This window comes from Bison bison, unplaced genomic scaffold (genome assembly GCF_000754665.1).
Source record: "Bison bison bison isolate TAMUID 2011002044 unplaced genomic scaffold, Bison_UMD1.0 scf7180017864384, whole genome shotgun sequence".
Taxonomy (NCBI): Eukaryota; Metazoa; Chordata; class Mammalia; order Artiodactyla; family Bovidae; genus Bison; species Bison bison.
In genome coordinates, this window is record NW_011494956.1 from 14,236,244 (window position 1) to 14,255,807 (window position 19,564).

General features: G+C 38.7%; 1 protein-coding gene across 3 annotated transcripts in view; it reads right to left on the minus strand.

The window, feature by feature from the left end:
* Positions 1-19,564, minus strand: part of NCK1 (NCK adaptor protein 1) — an 85,700-nt gene that overhangs the window by 27,463 nt on the left and 38,673 nt on the right. For 2 of the 3 annotated variants that reach the window (XM_010858248.1, XM_010858247.1), the window contains exon 2: positions 1,006-1,249. In XM_010858248.1, coding sequence (XP_010856550.1) covers positions 1,006-1,231 — 226 coding nt within the window. In that variant the 5' untranslated portion in view covers positions 1,232-1,249. The remainder of the gene's footprint in view (positions 1-1,005; positions 1,250-19,564) is intronic. The other variant, XM_010858250.1, reaches the window with a different exon arrangement.

The following is a 19,564-nucleotide window of genomic DNA, read 5'->3' on the forward strand; positions in this document are numbered from 1 at the left end:
TCAGACTTAATTTTTAGGGGCTCCAAAATCACTGCAGATGGTGACTGCAGCCATGAAATTAAAAGACGCTTACTCCTTGAAAGGAAAGTTATGATCAACCTAGAGAGCATATTCAAAAGCAGAGCCATTACTTTGCCAACAAAGGTCCGTCTAGTCAAGGCTATGGTTTTTCCAGTGGTCACGTACGGATGTGAGAGTTGGACTGTGAAGAAGGCTGAGCGACGAAGAATTGATGCTTTTGAACTGTGGTGTTGGAGAAGACTCTTGAGAGTCCCTTGGACTGCAAGGAGATCCAACCAGTCCATTCTAAAGGAGATTGGTCCTGGGTGTTCTTTGGAAGGAATGATGCTAAAGCTGAAGCTCCAGTACTTTGGCCACCTCATGCGAAGAGTTGACTCATTGGAAAAGACTCTGATGCTGGGAGGGATTGGGGGCAGGAGGAGAAGGGGAAGACAGAGGATGAGATGGCTGGATGGCATCACCGACTCGATGGACATGAGTCTGAGCAAACTCCGTGAGCTGGTGATGGACAGGGAGGCCTGGCATGCTGCAATTCATGGGGTCACAAAGAGTCGGACATGACTGAGCAACTGAACTGAACTAAAGCCATTAGATGTAAAATCCATCAATGTATCCTGTAAAATAAGTGACCTTAATGACAAGGAGGATATTCTGCATCTCATTCATTTATCCCCATCTCAATTATATGGAGAATCTGTCTAAACTCCAATAGGTACCTACGGTTCAAGGAGCCCCTGACAGAAAATCAAGAGTGCGTTCCACTAGCTAGATTTACAGAAAATGACCTTCACTGGTCTTTTTGAACACACCTGACTTGAATACACTTGCTATGAGCCAAACTTATCTCGCCTAGCTGAAATCCCAGCTTGGGATGTTCTAGTCAGTTCTGCCCACTGATGCCAAAATTCTGTACAAAGAATGAATTTCTAGCATTAATTAGAAAGAAAGTATCGCTGTTCTTGTTTTAAAACAAAAATAACTTACCTAAGGTATCTTTTAGGTTTTTTACGATAGATGCTTTCCGAGCACTGTTTTTCCTTTCCACATAGTTAGAAGGCACAAAACCCGTTTTATTCATGGAATTTCGAACTCGCCACCAGGACTTTGAGTCATCCAGAAGCCACAGTCTCTCATTCTTCTTGATGTTCAGCTCTTGCTCTTGCTGGGCCACATAATCAAACTTGGCTACCACCACCACCTCTTCTGCCATTTTTCAGCACCTTCTGCGCTGCAACCACACAGAAAATATTTTATGTAAGGTTGAGAAGTTGTCCACATGCTTGTCAAGAGAAACACACCGAAGAACCTAAAGTAGTGAATGGTTAAAAAATAAAAATAGGGGAAAAAATTAAAATACCAGGCAAATACTAATCAATACAGAACTGGTATAGATATATTAATAACATACAAAAAGACTTTAAGGCAAAGCTATCACTAGTGATAAGGAAAGTCACTATATCCTGATAAAAGGTTTTATTCAATATACAAAACAGCTAAGCTTATGTGTACCTATTAATATGGGTTCAAAATAGATTGACAAAACAAGAAAAAACTGACAAATCCATTGTCGTAAAGGTTTAACTTTTAACATATTTATCTCAGTAGTAAATTAAGAAGACAAAAAATTAGAAAGGTTAAAGAAGAACTGACATCATAACTATTAAGTATGATGCAATAAACATACACAAATATAACCTCCAAACAGAAGAACACAAACAAGAGTATGTACAAAATCCAATCAAATGCCATAAAAATCTCTACACATTTTTTGTGTACTTGGTATCTTAAGTCATATTCTTTGACAATCCTAACAAAAAGATAGCTTTTAAAAAATCTTATAGGTCTAGAAACTTCTAAAAACTGATGTGGAGAAGGAAATGGCAACCCACTCCAGTATTCTTGCCTGGAGAATCCCACGGACAGAAGAACCTGGTGGGCTATAGTCCATGGGGTCGCCAAGTCAGACACGACTGAGCAAAACAATAACAACAAACACTGATGAGCCAGAGAAGAAATCTTAACAGAATTTTGAAAATACTTGTAAGTAAAATTAAAGACTATACGAATAACTTTGTGTGATGCAGCAAAGGAGAATATAAAAAAGAGATCTGTAGTTATACATAGTTACATCAGAAAAATAAGAAAAGTTAAAAATAAATTAATGAACGGATCATCTGTCTTCAGTTATAAAAGAACATAACCAGGTAAAAGGAAATAATAAAAATAAAAGCAGAATTTAATGAAACAGAAAGCAAAAAGACGTAGAAGAAAGGCTCAAAACAAAGTTAGATGTCATGACTAAAAAATGGACATAGTTCTGACAAGACTAAAAAATGAAAAAAGGAATAGAGAGCCCAGAAATAAACCCACACATCTATCGTCAATTAATCTTCAACAAAGGAGGGAAGACTATGCAATGGAGAAAAACAGTCTCATCAGCAAGTGGTGTCGGGAAAGCTGGACAGCTACCTGTAAATCAATAAAGTTAGAACACACTCTCATAATGCCATACATAAAAATAAACTCAAATAGCTTAAAGACTTAAATATAAGATATGACACCATAAAACTCTTAGAATATAAGCAAGATATTCTCTGACATAGATCGTACCAATATTTTCTTAGGTCAGTCTCCCAAGGCAATGGAAATAAAAGCAAATAGGACCTAATCAAACTCACAGGCTTTTATACAGCAAAGGATACCACAAGCACAATGAAAAGATAACCTATGGACTGGCAGAAAACACCTGCGAGTGATGTGACTGGCAGGGGCTTAATTTCCAAAATACACAAACAGCTCATACAACTCAGTAAAAAAAAAAATTCAAAAAATGGGCATTAGACCTACATGAATTTCTCCAAAGAAGACATACAGATGGGCAACATGCACATGAAAAGATGCTCAACACTGCTAAACATCACTAATTATTAGAAAATGCAAATCAAAACCGTAAGGAAGCACTATCTCACCTTGGTCAGAATGGCAATTATTGAAAGGTCTACAAATAACAAATGCCAGAGAAGGTGTGGAGAAAAATCCTATACTGCTGGTGGCAATGAAAATAGGTGCAGCCACCATGAAAAACAAGATAAGGTTTCCTCAAAAAAAAAAAAAAAAAACAGAAGAAACTAATAATAGAGCTGTCATATGAGGCTACAATCCCACTCCTAAGCATATATCCAGACAAAACTATAAATAAAAAAGATACACATACCTAATGTTCACTGCAGCATTACTTACAATAGCCAAGACATGGAAATAGCCTAAATGTCCATGGAAACAGGAATGGATAAAGAAGATGTGGTATATATACACAGTGGAATACTACTCAGCCATAAAAAGAGTGAAATAATGTCATGTACAGCAACATGATTAGACCTATAGACTATTACACTGAGTGAAGTACATCAGAAAGAGAAAGACATATACCATATGACATCACTTATTAAATATGACACACTGAGACTTCCCTGGTGATCCAGTGGTTGGGAGTCCACTTGCCAGCACAGGGAACAAGGGTTTGAACCCTGGACTGGGAAATAAGATCCAACAGGTTGCAGAGCAACTGAGCCCGTGTGCCCATGCCGCAACAAGAGAAACCACAGCATCGAGAAACCCGCACACCACTAGAGAATAGCCCCACCCACTGCAGCTAGAGAAAGCCCATGTGCTACAACAAAGAGCCTCATGCACTGCAATGAAGACCAATCACAGCCAAAATAAAATTACTTTAAAATGATATAAATGAAATTATCTATAAAATAGACTGACAGACCCAGAGGAAAAACTGTCGAGGCTGTCGAGGGCAGGGGCACATGCGTGAGGGAGCTTGGGATTAGCAAACTATTATGTATTGAATAGATAAACAAGGACCTACTGTATGACACAGGGATCTATATTCAATATCCTGTGATAAACCATAATGGAAAAGAATATGAAAAAGAACATATATAAAACTGAACCACTTGGCTGTACAGCAGAAACTAACACAACCTTGTAAATCAACTATACTTCAACAAATTTTTTTAAAAATGAAAAAAAGAAAAAAGTACACCCAAATATAAATAAAAAAGGAGTCATAATTATAGATGCTAGACATTCAGAAGCCACAGCAATATTAAAATCTTTCTCAATATATATGAGAAAAAAGTAAATGTACAAATTTATAGAAAAATTAAAGTAACAAAAGTAGTAAAATTGAATTAGTCATTAAGAAATCTTCCCATAAATGAAAACACCAGGGTCAGATAGTTTCACAGGCAAATTCTATTAAAATTCAAAGAACAACAACAAAAAAAGGAACAAATAATTCCAACTTACACAAACTCTTTAAAGAGAAGAAATGTTGCAACTTAAGTCATAAGTCACTCCTGAACCTAGATTAGCTCTCTACTTTCTTCAGAGAGATTATTACACATAAATAGCTACCCCTGGTTTAGCAAGCAAATAAATTCTGCTTCTGCTTATTGAACAGCATTCTGTTTTCTCAACAAAGAAGTTAAGTTCTTCAGTATATTCAGAAAAATCCATTTTAATTTAGAATTCAACAACCCCTAGCATTCAACTGTATCTACAAGGAAGATACATTTGGGGGGTTATTGCAAAGGACTCAAAACCTACCAGTCTTCTAAAATAATGACTCAAGTATGGTCAGTTCAGTTCAGTTGCTCAGTCGTGTCCAATGCTTTGCGACCCCATAGACTGCAGCACGCCAGGCCTCCCTGTCCAACGCCAACTCCCGGAGTTTACTCAAACTCATGTCTATTGAGTTGGTGATGCCATTCAACCATCTCATCCTCTGTCGTCCTCTCTTTCTGCCTTCAATCTTTCCCAGCATTGGGGTCTTTTCAAATGAGTCAGTTCTTCTCTTCAGGTGGCCAAAGTATTGGAGTTTCAGCTTCGGCATCAGTCCTTCCAGTGAATATTCAGGACTGGTTTCCTTCAGGATGGATTGGTTGGATCTCTTTGCAGTCCAAGGGACTCTCAAGAGTCCTCTCCAACACTCTTTGGCGTTTGGCTTTCTTTATAGTCCAACTCTCACATCCATACATGACTAGTGGAAAAACCATAGCTTTGACTAGATGAACCTTTGTTGACAAAGTAATGTCTGCTTTTTAATATGCTTTCTAGGTTGGTCATAGCTTTTCTTCCAAGGAGTAAGCATCTTTTAATTTCATGGCTACAGTCACGATCTACAGTGATTTTGGAGCCCCTCAAAATAAAGTTGCTTACTGTTTCCCCATCTATTTACCAGGAAGTGATGGGACCAGATGCCATGATCTTCGTTTTCTGAATGTTGAGATTTCAGCCAACTTTTCCACTCTCCTCCTTCACTTTCATCAAGAGGCTTTTTAGTTCCTCTTCTCTTTCTGCCATAAAGGTGGTGTCATCTTCATACCTGAGGTTACTGATTCTTCTCCCAGCAATCTTGATTCTAGCTTGTGCTTCATCCAGCCCAGCGTTTCTCATGATGTACTCTGCATATAAGTTAAATAAGCACAGTGACAATATACAGCCTTGATGTACTCCTTTCTCAATTTGGAACCATGTTTCATGTTGTTCCATGTCCAGTTCTAACTGTTGCTTCCTGACCTGCATACAGGTTTCTCAAGAGGCATGTCAGGTGGTCTGGTATTCCCATCTCTTTCAGAATTTCCCACAGTTTATTGTGATCCACACAGTCAAAGGCTTTGGCATAATCAATAAAGCAGAAATAGATGTTTTTCTGGAACTCTCTTGCTTTTTCCATGATCCAATGGATGTTGGCAATTTGATCTCTGGTTCCTCTGCCTTTTCTAAATGCAGCTTGAACACGTGGAAGTTCACAGTTCACGTACTGTTGAAGCCTGGCTTGGAGAATTTTGAGCATTATTTTGCTAGCATGTGAGATGAGTGCAATTGTGAGGCAGTTTGAACATTCTGGCATTGCCTTTCTTTGGGATTGGAATGAAAACTGACCTTTTCCAGTCTTGTGGCCACTGCTGAGTTTTCCAAATTTGCTGGCATACTGAGTGCAGCACTTTCACAGCATCATCTTTTAGAATTTAAAATAGTTCAACTGAATTCCATCACCTCCACTAGTTTTGTTTGTAGTGATGCTTCCTAGGGCCCACTTGACTTTGCATTCCAGGATGTCTGGCTCTAGGTAAGTGATCACACCATCAAATTCCAAAACAATATGACTATGATATTTTGAAAAAAATCCTACTACATTAAAAGTTCAAGGGGGATACACATCAAACTGTACAGTGGTAGCCTCTCTGAGTGGTTAAGACTTTCATTTCCCTCTCTACACTCCATATATGTGTGTGGTTTGAATATTTTTCATTCACATTACTTGATTTTTTAAATGTACTATAAAAATAGAGAAAACGAACTGAAAGCTTGCTAATCAGAACAGGCATCCAAAACACAAAATATGGACGAGGAACATGGGGCAAGTAACATAAAAAAATTTAAGAGCAGTTAGGTTGATATAAAATGCAATCTGCTTTCCAGCAGAATTACATTCAAAATTTAAACAATTACATTCTAAAACAAAAACAAAACCCACTATAATTTAGCTTTCCTCTGATGACCATCTCTCAGTTAAGGACCAGATAGAAGAGCTAACTTTAGAGTTCAGATAGTGGGGAAAACTCTGTATCTTTGAGAACAAGTCACAAAGTGAAATGACATGACACTATGAGAGAGACAGCAACTGAGGCAACCTGAGAAAAGAAAAGTAAATGTTTCCCATCTCACACTTGCCCTGGAACAGATACTCAGAGGAGAATTACCAGTAGTAACATTTGCACTATTTTAACAGCCATTTCTCTCTTGCTATCTTTTATCCAAGCTTAGTTTAAATGACCTAAATTTAAAATGTAGTGACTCCACTGCACTTTTTTTGATCCAACCCAGAGGGCTGGTTGTAAAGACTGTCAATTAATATCTCACAGTTTCCTACAATAGCTTCAGCTCCATATTTCCAACCACACTAACAATATTTGCATTGGGATGTTCTCTGCCCGCATTCTTGCTTTCAGGAATGAGATTCCTATCCTTTTGTCTCTTCCTTGAGCCTAGCACCTAAACCGAAGAGCCTCACCAAACAGTGTCCAATTTCTCCCTGACACCGAGTGTTGGATTTCCATTATAAAGCTGTCCACTAATCCACACTGACTGCCTGCCCTGCTCTCATCATATAAACATCATGGACCTCGCACTTGACATAATTCTCACCTTATAGTACCCAAATCCTGTTTGTCTTTTTTTCCTGGGCTTATTTCCTCATCTTAGTTTGTTTTTCAAATTCACTTCCAATCTCATTCCCAAACTGGATCTTCACACACTCACTAATCTGGTTACCACAAGGACAGAACCAAGTTGGAATTAAAGAACTCAATCATTTCAATATGTCACTAAAGACAATATGAAATTTACTGTTCTAGGAATCTTCATAAATTATACCCTTCATTCTGACTGGAAAGGGATCAACGAACTGAGCTAGAGAACACCTACTGGCTTAAAATGAAAGGTTTCTACACCCTCACAAAGGCTGAGAGTTGTTAAAAATATCTAACTCTATACACCAAGGAACATTTACTGAAGGTCTATGATTCAGGCATATCCTAGCATTTCCCTCACAACAATCATTCAAAGTATTATCCTCACTTTATAATACAGATATTAAGAAATTAAATGGCTTTTCAACCTGTGAAAATAAGCAGGGGAAACTGGGAGTCAACTGGGAGTCAAATACATGTTCTTTTCACTCCCCACCCCGAGTTCATGTACTTTTGATTACTGCTGACTCTTAAGGAACAGAAGAGGAATATACAAGTTATAAATACATGGAAACCAATTACCTACTAAATCAACAATTCTCAAACTATTTGGTTTCAAAACCCTTTCACATACTTAAAATCTGAAGACTCAAAGAACTTTTATCAATATTTACCATGAAAATTAAAGGTAAGAAATTGTTAGGGCATTTTAAATTCAATTAAATATAATCACATTTAAGTCAATATGTTTTAACATTTTAAATGAAAATTATATTTTCTAAAACAAAACGTTAATGAAAAGAGTAGAATTATTTTACATTTTTTGCGTTTCTTTTAAAAATGTCTGACTATTTAATAGAAGGTGGATTCTCCTGTTTCTACATTTACTGTATTACAGTGTTGTTTTGGGCTTCCCTCATAGCTCAGTCAGTAAAGAATCTGCCTGCAATGTGGGAGACCTGGGTTCAATTCCTGGGTCGGGAAGATCCCCTGAAGAAGGAAATGGCAATCCACTCCAGTATTCTTGCCTGGAAAATCCCATGGACAGAGGAGCCTGGTGGGCTACAGTCCATGAGGTTCCAAGAATCGGACACGACTTAGCAACTAAACCACCATCAATATTATTTTGGCTGAAAAGAAAACCTGGTTTCACATAAATGTATAGCTGGAAAAAGGGAAAGAGTATTTTAAAAGTGTTTTCAGATAACTGTGGATTCTTTTTTGGTACTATACCAAAACACAACAAGCAGTAGAGTTTCTTAAAGACTAGTTTCTAATGTGGAATTTAAAACTTTATCAGTGAACTTTTCCATACCGTTTTAAATATTAAAAATCATTGGCCCAAGTATTTTTAATTTCAGGAATGATGACTATAAATAAGCCTGCTGCAAACCCTCTCTCCAACTGATCACAACCAAAATCTCCATGAAAAAGATGCAAAGAATCAGCTAACTAAGGACTCTGGGAAGTATACAACAGGTAGCTTGAAGAGGAAAATCAACTTGAAAAAAAGATCAATACACAGATTTCTCTTTGAATATATAAATTTCCTTTGAAATTTGACTGAACAATAAATTTCTTTTTGGTCACCCCACCACACACACACACTTTATTTCTTAGCTTTGACCTAAAACTAAGTGGAACAGGAAACTGTGCAGCAGGTACAATAAGGAAAAACCTCATATGGAAGAGCAGCTCACCTGGCCAAAGCACTGGGGGGAAAGGCTCTGGAAAGCCAGAGTGGGTAAGTTCAGTCCCTGAGGTGGTTTTCTTCTTTCCCTCCTCTCCCAGCCCTGCCCCAAGGCCGCCAACGGTGCCTCTGCATTACTGCCACAATGGTGGAGAGAGCATATATATTATGACCGAGAGAGGGGACTTCCCTGGCAGCCCAGAGGTTAAGCCTCTGCGCTCCCAATGCAGAGAATGTGGGTTTGAGTCCTGGTCATGGAACTAGCTTCCCACATGCTGTGCGGCACAACCAAAAGAGAAATAATTTTTCTTAAAAAAGAATCCAAAGGGACACCTATGCTTTCTCTAACCACTTCACCCTGAAGGCAGGCATAGTTGTGCCCAAAACTGAGCAACAACATGGGAGACTGAAACTGTACGTGTTGTTGTTCAGTCACTAAGTCATGTCCAACTCTTTGAGACCCCATAGATTGCAGCACACGAGGCTTCCCTGTCCCCTTCTCTATCTCCCTGAGTTTGTTCAAACTCAGGTCCACTGAGTCGGTGATGCCAACCAACCATCTTATCCTCTGTCATTCCTGTCTCCTCTTGCCTTCAATCTTTCACAGCATCAGGGTGTTTTCCAATGAGTCAGCTCTTCACATCTGGTGGCCCAAGTATTAGAGCTTCAGCATCACTCCTTCCAATGAATATTCAGGGCTGATTTCCTTGAGGATTGAATGGTTTGATCTCCTTGCTGTCCAAAGGACTCTCAAGAGTCTTCTCCAGCATCACAATTCGAAAGCATCAATTCTTCAGTGCTCAGACGTCTAATAAGAGAACTCAACTTTTCTGGCTACAGGAACTGGAGGATATGGGGAAAACGCCCATGAAAGAAGAGTAGAAGAATGTAATCTATGACAAAGACTTCTTCTTGACCAAATTCTAGTCAGGCTCCCCTGAACCCTCTTCTTGACTAGGCCTCAAATTTGATCTATAAAAACTGCAGACTCTCAGCATAAATGCTTTGTCATAAATGACTTCTCACACTAACAGACTTGAACAAACACTAGCATAGTTTCCAACAACTTATGGTTCCATCCCTAAGATGACTCCTCCAGCCCCCTTAATTTCCTGCCTGAGAAAGTTCAATGTTGCCAGAAGAATTTACTGTTTGTTCCAGCTAAACCTTGATGACAGGCCCCTGAAATCCCTCTTAGAGCAGTTACTTTAGAAAGCTTGCAATTATAAATACTTCCTCTGCCCCTCTGAGATAATAATTGTCTACCACCTAAAACTGCTTTTTCAAGAACCGTAGAGCAATCTGTTTAAAATACAAACATTCAAGAAGATAATTCTCAATCTTGTTCCCAGACCCTGTAGCATAGGGACTGAACTTTGGTGGGTGCCTTGCTCTAACTTGGTGGCCCACTCCAGTATTCTGGCCTGGAGAATTCCATGGACAGAGGAGGCTGGTGGGCTACAGTCCAAAGGGTCGCGAGAGTCAAACACAACTGAGAGACTTTCACTTAGCTCTAAAACCTGCACCACTGCCTCTGTTATAAAGAGAAGTTTATTTCTCCTCTGGATAAGTGACAATTACAAACCCAGGTTCCCCTAGGCATATGGACCAACCCCACTTCAACACCACTGGATGCCTTTCCCTTAGCACACTCCAGTTTCTAAAAAGCCTCCTGCCTTTTGTTTTGACAAAGTTGAATTCTCTCTTCCCTATTGTAATATTTATTGAATAAAAGTTATCCTTAACACTTCAACTAGTATTGAGCTTGTGAAATCTTTAATATCTATAATTCTAATTATGAACCAACGTAAGTACTAAACCTCCACCAAGTTGGACATTCATGGAATTTCCAAAGAAGTATTACAAAAGCACTGAGAACTGAAATACAAAATAAATGCCGCCCAAGCCCAGTCCATCCATGACCGGTGCATACAGCAAACAGATGCAATCAATACAGCAAAGGTTTAGAAACTGAAACTGATATTGGAACTACTGTCCATCAAAACCAAGTAACAACTGCTCTGAACCTAACCAGACCGACGCCTGCTTAAACAACAGCAAATTCTCCAAAGCATTTTAACAGGATCCAAATTCTCACACCTAAATGTCCAGTATATAACCCCAAATTACCCAACATACCAAGAAGCAAGAAAATTTGGCGGAAAATTGGAAGAAAAGGACAACCAATAGATGCCAACCAATAAATAACCCAGATGTTGGACTTATCAAAAATCTTAAAGTAGCCAATATAATCGTATTCCATTAGTAAAGGTAAACACTCAAATGGAAAAATAAATCTGAGAAGCTGCTATTAAATAGAATCAAATGTAAATGTTAGAATTAAAAAATCACAATATTTGAAATAAAAACTTCACTGGATAGAACGCAGAATCAAGATGGCAGATGTATTCATTTTCTATGACTGCTGTAACACACTGGGTGGTTTAAAAAAACCAGAAATTTATTCTGTCACAGATCTGAAGGTCTCAATCAAGGATACAATCAAGAAGTCTGAAATCAAGGTGCTGACAGAACTGTACTAGCTCTGAAGGCTCTAGGGAACAACCTGTACTTTGCCTCTTTCAGCTTTTGGCGGCTGTAACATTCCTTGCGGCTGCATCACTCTGGCCCTGTGGTTATAATGCCTCCTCCCCTTCTGTCTCGCAAATCTCCCCCTCCCTCACTCTTATAAGCACACTTGTCATGGGATTTACAGCTTACCAGATAATCCAGGAATTTATCCTCCTCTCAAAATTCTCAAATTAATCACACCAGTTTATCACATAAGGTAATATTCACAAATTCCAGAGATTAGGAAATGAACATATCTTTTTAAAGGGTCCCATTCAGCAAAATACCACAAAGGGAAAACTATGTAAACCTGAAGACAGATCAATAAAAATTATCCAATCTGAAAAACGGAGAGGGGAAAATATTTTTGAAAAAGAAAAAAACAGGGCTTCAGGGACCAATGAGACAATATCAAAAAAGCTATTCATGTCTTTGGAAACCCTAAAGAAAAGCTATTGGTGCAGAAAAAAATACTTGGAAGAAACAGTAGTTGAAACTTTCCAAAAGTAAGCAAAAGTCAAGAACTTATAGATTCAAGAAAATAAGCAAACCCAAACAGGATAAATTCAAATCATGTCCAAGCCCATCATAATCTAACTGCTAAAAACAATAAATAAAAGAAAAATCTTGAAAGCAGCCAGAGAAAAACAACATATTACATACAAGTTGGTGGTTCTCAGCTGGGGGTTATTTTACATCCCTGGGGATATGTTATAATGTCCAGAGTCATTTTTCTATCATCATTGCGTGGGGTGGGAGTGCTAATGGGTATAGGCTAGAGATACTGCTCAACATCCTATGATAAATGGGATAGGACTCCACAACAAGAAATTATCCTGTCCAAAGTACTAAAGTTGAAAAATCCTGACATAGGGAGCAATTTGAATGAAATGACTTTTCATCAGAAACCATGAACCATATCTTAAAATGCTGGAAGAAAACAACTGAAAATTCAGAATTCTATATTCAGGAAAAATATCCTTCAGGAATGAAATGAAATAAAGATATTCTCAGATGAAGCAAAATAATATCAGTTTGTTGCCAACACTCTAGCTCTAAAAGAAATGTAAAAGAAGTTTCAAGGCTAAAACTAGTAAAAAAAAAAAAAAAATTGTATCAGAGGGAAATGAAACTTCAGGAATGATAGAGGAGTAATAAAAATGCGAACTATCTGGGTGAATATAAGACTGATTTTCATCTCTTAAGATCTTCAAAATATACACAGCTCTTGAAAGGGAATATTATAACATTTACATGGAGGAGCTTTCAACCTATATATGTACAATTCATATGACAATCATCATGTAAGTGGATAGGGCAATGGAACCTAAACAGCTGTTAAGGCTTTATGTTCTAGCTTAAGTTGTAAAATATAAACTTAAAAGATATACGAGGAGGTGGGAGGGTGGGGGTGGGGGGAAGAAGGGGTAAAAGTGTTAGTCACTCAATTGCATTCAAGTCAGCAACCCCATGAACTGTAATAGCCCACCAGGCTCCTCTGTCCATAGAATTCTCCAGGTAAAAATACTGGAGCGGGTAGCCATTTCCTTCTCCAGAGGATCTTCCTGACCCACATGGGTTTCCTGCATTGCAGGTAGATTCCTTACCAACTGAACCACCAGGGAAGTATAATGTTTAATTTAATATACTATATTTATATTTAATAATATGGGGAAAATTAAATATTAAATATATGGTATATTATTTAGAGCATACTACTAAAAAGTCTTTAGAGCAACTACTAAAAAGAGGGACAAAGAAATATAGCCAAAAACTGATACATTAAAACAGATATTTAAAAAATACTCAATCCAAAAGAAGGAAAAGGAAAAATGGGAACAAATAACACAAGAAACAGACAAATATTAAAACTCAAGTGTATTAATCATTATATAAATGACCTACAAGATTAAATTAACAAGTAAGACCCAACTGTTACCAAAAATCCAGTTTAAATATGATGCTATATAGATTAAAAGTAAAAGGATCAAGCATGTATTATTTCAAAAGAAAGCTGTAGTGGCTATATTAATATCTAACCACATAGATTTCAGAATGAAAATTACCAGGGGCTTCCCAAGTAGCTCAGAGGCAAAGAATCCACCTGCCAATGCAGGAGATGTGGGTTCGATCCCTGGGTCTGGAAGACACCCTGGAGAAAGTAATGGGAACCCACTCTAATATTCTGTAGATCTGGTAGACAGAGTGCCTGAAGAACTATGGACAGAGATTCGTAACACTGTACAGGACTCAGTGACCAAAACCATCCCAAAGAAAAAGAAATGCAAGAAGGCAAAATGGTTGTGTGAGTAGGCGTTACACAGCTGAGGAAAGAAGAGAAACAAAAAGCAAGGGATTCAGGGAAAAATACCCAACTGAATGCAGACTTCCAGAGAACAGCAGAGATGTAAGAAAGCCTTCTTAAATGAACAGTACAAAGAAGTAGAGGGAAACAACAGAATGGGGAAAACTAGAGATCTCTTCAAGAAAATTGGAAATATCAAGGGAAGGGAACATCTCATGCAAGGATGGGCATGATAAAGGACAGAAACGGTAAGGATCTAACAGACGTAGAAGTGATTAAAAAGATGTGGCAAGAATACACAGAAGAGCTACATAAAACAGGTCTTAATGACCCAGGTATCCACAATGATATGGTCACTCACCTAAAGCCTGACATCCTGGTGTCTGAAGTCAAGTGGGGCTTAGAAAGCTGTACCACAAACCACGCTAATGGAGGTGATAGAATTCCAGCTGAGCCATTTCAAACCCTAAAAGATGATGATGTTAAAGTGTTTCACTCAACACGTCAGCAAATTTGGAAAACCCAGCAGTGGCCACAGGACTGGAAAAGGTCAGTTTTCATTCCAATCCCAAAGAAAGGCAATGCCAAAGAATGTACAAACTACCATACAACTGTGCTTATTTCACATGCTAGTAAGGTTATGCTCAAAATCCTTCAAGCTAGGATTCAACAGTACATGAACTGAGAAATTCCAGATGTACAAGCTAGATTTCAGAGACAGAGGAACCAGAGATCAAACTGCCAACATTCACTGGCTCACAGAGAAAGCAAAGGAATTCCAGAAAAACATCTACTTCTGCTTCACTGACTATGCCAAACAAACTACGGAAAATTCTTAAAGACATGGGAATACCAGACCATCTTACCTGTCTCCTGAGAAACCCATATGCAGGTCAAGAAGCAACAGTTACAACCAGACACAGAACAACAGACTGGTTCAAAATTGGGAAAGGAGTAAGACATGGCTGTATACTGACACCCTACTTATTTAACTTACATGCAGAGTACATCAAGTAAAATGCTGCGCTGGATGAATCACAAGCTGGAATCAAGACTGCTGGGAGAAGTATCAATAACCTCAGATATGTAGATAATACCACTCTAATGGCAAACAGCAAAAAGGAATTAAAGAGCCTCTTGATCAGAGTGAAAGAAAAGAGTTAAAAAAGCTGGCTTAAAACACAACATTCAAAAAACGAAGATCATGGCATCCAGTCCCATCACTGCATGACAAATAGATGGGGAAACAATGGAAACAGTGACACAGTTTATTTTCTTGGGCTCCAAACAAAATCACTATGAATGGTGACTGCAGCCATGAAATTAAGACGCTTGCTCCTTGGGAAAAAAGCTATGACAAACCTACACAGCATAGTAAAAAGCAAAGACGTCACTTTGCCTGTACAAAGGTCTGTACAGGCAAAGCTATAGTTTTTCCAGTCATGTGTGGATGTGAGAGTTGGACCATAAAGAAGGCTGAGTGCCGAAGAACTGATTCCTTCCAACTGTGGTGCTGGGGAAGACTCTTGAGAGTCCCTTGGACTGATGGCAAGATTAAACCAGTCAATTCTAAAAGAAATCAACCCTGAATATTCATTGGAAGAACTGATGATGAAGCTGAAGCTCCAATAGTTTGGCCACTTGATGTGAAGAGCTGGAAAAGTCCCTGATGCTGGGAAAAGACTGAAGGCAAAAGGAGAAGAGGGTGGCAGAGGATGAGTTGGTTAGATAGCATCACTGACTCAATGGATATAAATCTGAGCAAACTTCAGGAGATGGTGAAGGTAGGAAAGCCGGGCGTGCTACAGTCCATGGGGTCGCAAAGACTTGGACACCACTCAGCAACTGAACAACAGCAAACAAGAGTTCCAAAGTACATGAAGCTAAAACTACTAAAACGGAAAGAAGTAAAGAAATTCACCATTCTTCTTGGGGACTGTAACACTACTCTTGATAATACATAAAACAAGTCGACAGAAAAGCAGCAAAGATACAAACGATCTAAACATCAGCCCTCTGAATCTAATTGAAAACTATACTCAACACAATATATGCACAAATCTTTCAAGTACACCAAAACAGACCATATTCTGGACCATAAAGCAAACCTTAATAAGTGTAAAATAACTGAAATCACATAGCATATGTTCTCTGACCATGAAGGAATTAAACTAGAAATTAGGAACAGAAAGGAACTGGAAAATCTCTAAATATTTGGAAATTAAACAATAATTCTAAATAATTCATGCACCAAAGGGTCTTCTCAAAAGAAACTAGAAAATATTTTTAACTGAATGAATATGAAAACACAACAATGAAAATTTGCTGGATGAAGCTAAAGCACTGCTTGGAAGAAAATTTACAGCATTAAAATGCTATTATAAGATGTATGAAAAGAAGATCTCAAATCAGTAATGTACGCTTCCTTGGTGGCTCAGATGGTAAAGCGTCTGCCTGCAGTGTGGGAGACCCGGGTTCGATCCCTGGGTTGGGAAGATCCCCTGGAGAAGGAAATGGCAACCCACTCTAGTACTCTTGCCTGGAAAATTCCATGGACTGAGGAGCCTGGTAGACTACAGTCCATGGGGTCGCAAAGAGTCAGACACGACTGAGCGACTTCACTTCACGCTTCCACCCTAAGAAACTAGAAAAAGAAGAACACACTAAACCCAAAGGAAACAGAACTTAATAATGATCAGAAATCAATGAAACTGAAACAAAACATAAATGAATGTGGGAGACTTGAGTTCAATCCCTGTATCAGGAAGATCCCCCTGGAGGAGGAAATGGAAACGGACTCTTATATTCTTATCCAGAGAATCCCATGGACAGAGGAGTCTGGCGGGCTACAGTCCATGAGGTCGCAAAGAGTTAGATACAACTGAGTGACTAACACTTACTTACTCACTCTGAAACCAAAAGGATGTTCTTTGAAATGATCAATAAAATCGCCCTCTCTCTAGCAAGAATGACCAAGAAGACAACTTGTTCGTGTCTTATTGTTCAGTGGAAGGTAGAACTTTTGAGGATGAAATTGAACTATTTGGCTGATGCTATTTCCAAACAACGTGCAGAAGCAGCAGTATAGCTTCCCTTGAATGCTAATACTAAAATGCAAGTAGAGAAATAAAGATAGAAATTTTTATAGAAATAAAGATTACCACTTGACTTGTTCTCTTGTCAAGTGGTAAACAGAAATTTAAATGTTAAGTTGAAAAACTCTCTGCCTATATATACTGGAAAAAATGAGAAAGCACTATGTTCAGAACAGAACACTAAGGTTGTGGCCAAGGACCCCTTGATAAAGAGATTAGTACGGTTGTGAAATTAGACTTAATTAGACACCCAAGCAGGAAACAGCCAATCTGAACTGGAAGAAGAAGAAAGATTGTCAGTTTTCTTAGAAGACTTATACATGGTGGGACCACAAACCTATTCAGTTGGGAACTTGGGATATTCTTCAAGACAAGAGAACAAAGACCCTAAAGGCAACTCTGAAATCATGAAGGCTGCCTCCCCAGTTTCCAAAGAGGAGGCTATTACCTGGGTTTCAACAGGCCTGACAAAGACTCCCAGCCCAAAGCCATGGGGTCCAGGCCAGTAGAACCACTAGTATGTGAGGTTTCATACACTAAATTATCCTTGAATAATAAATGTTTTGCCACTGATTATTAAATTAATATATTTTATTAAATGTTAAATATTTAATATTTAAATGGGCAATTTTTAAAAATATTCTTTTTTCTTTCTGGCCACATTGTACAGTATGTGGGATCTTAGTTCCCAACCAGGGATTGAACCCGTTGCCCCCAGCACTGGAAGCATGGAATCTTAACCACTGGACCACCAGGAAGTTCCAGAATAGACAAAATATTTGAACAGATACTTCACCAAAGAAGACATAGAGAGAGCATATAAGCACATGAAAAGATCTTCAATACCATTAGTTATTACAGAAATGCAAATTAAACCCACAAAACACTATCACTACACAGCTATTAAATGGCTTAACAAGAGAAAGGAGGTAAGGAAGGAAGGAAGGAAAGAAAGGGAAAAAGGGAGCAAGGAAAGCAAGTGAAACAGAGGAGAAAGAAGGAAACACAAAAACTGACGATAATCGGTGTGAATGAGGCTGCAGAGCAGCCTGAATCCATACACTGCTTGTTGGAATGCAAAACAGCACAGCCACTATGGAGAACGGTCTGGCAGCTTCTTACAGAATTAAACATAACTTACGTAGGACACAGCTATCTCACCGAGTCAGACTCAAAAGGCTACATATGACCTTCTGGAAAAGGCAAAACTACTGTGAACAGAGACTAGATCAGTGGCTTTCACAAGTTAATGGTGGGAAGAAAGTATGACTACAAAGCAAGGAGGAAATTTTTTTTTTCTTGAGCAGATGAAGGAACTGTTCTGTACCAACACCGTGGTGTTACATCACTGTGATTACATCACTCCAAGTGTCAAATCTCATTTATACCCCAAAGTGTGAATCCTACTGTACAGCAGAAAACATTCGTTGGTTGACCTTAAATCTAACTATTTTTACTCATATATGGTATTGTATCATCACTCAATATACATTCACCAAGTTTTGCAGATCTTCCAAATGCTGACATCTTTATAACACTGCATTTCAAGCAGTCTCTAGTCATTCCAGAGTGGAAACAGAAACTGAACATCTCAGTCTAATGAAAACAGTTTGGGCCTTAGGAACTCCCTAAAAGGTCCACTTCAGCAACGGTGTTGTTGTTGTTACTGTTGTTCAGCTGCTAAGTCATGTCTGACTCTTTGTGACCCCACAGACTGTAGCCCACCAGGCTCCTCTGGGTTCTTTGCCACTGAGCCACCAGGGAAGCCCCTTTCATACACACTGAGGAAACCAGAAGGGAAAGAGACACGTGTACCCCAATGTTCATCGCAGCACTGTTTATAATAGCCAGGACATGGAAACAACCTAGATGTCCATCAGCAGATGAATGGATAAGAAAGCTGTGGTACATATACACAATGGAGTATTACTCAGCCATTAAAAAGAATACATTTGAATCAGTTCTAATGAGGTGGATGAAACTGGAGCCTATTATACAGAGTGAAGTAAGCCAGAAGGACAAACACCAATACAGTATACTAACGCATATATATGGAATTTAGAAAGATGGTAACGATAACCCTGTATACGAGACAGCAAAAGAGACACTGATGTATAGAACAGGCTTATGGACTCTGTGGGAGAGGGAGAGGGTGGGAAGATTTGGGAGAATGGCATTGAAACATGTGAAATGTCATGTATGAAACGAGATGCCAGTCCAGGTTCAATGCACGTAGCTGGATGCTTGGGGCTGGTGCACTGGGACGACCCAGAGGGATGGTATGGGGAGGGAGGAGGAAAAATTTTTAGTAAAAATCATTTTTAATAAAAAAAAAAAAAAAGAACTGCTTATCTAAATGCGGGAATAACATCAAGCCAAACACCTAAAATTAAGTTCTTCCCAACCTACTTTTATAAATTCATTCAGTTCAGTTCAGTTCAGTCACTCAGTTGTGTCTGACTCTTTGCAACCCCATGAATCGCAGCACGCCAGGCCTCCCTGGCCATCACCAACTCCCGGAGTCCACCCAAACTCATGTCCATCGAGTCGGTGATGCCATCCAACCATCTCATCCTGTTGTCCCCTTCTCCTCCTGCCCCCAATCCCTCCCAGC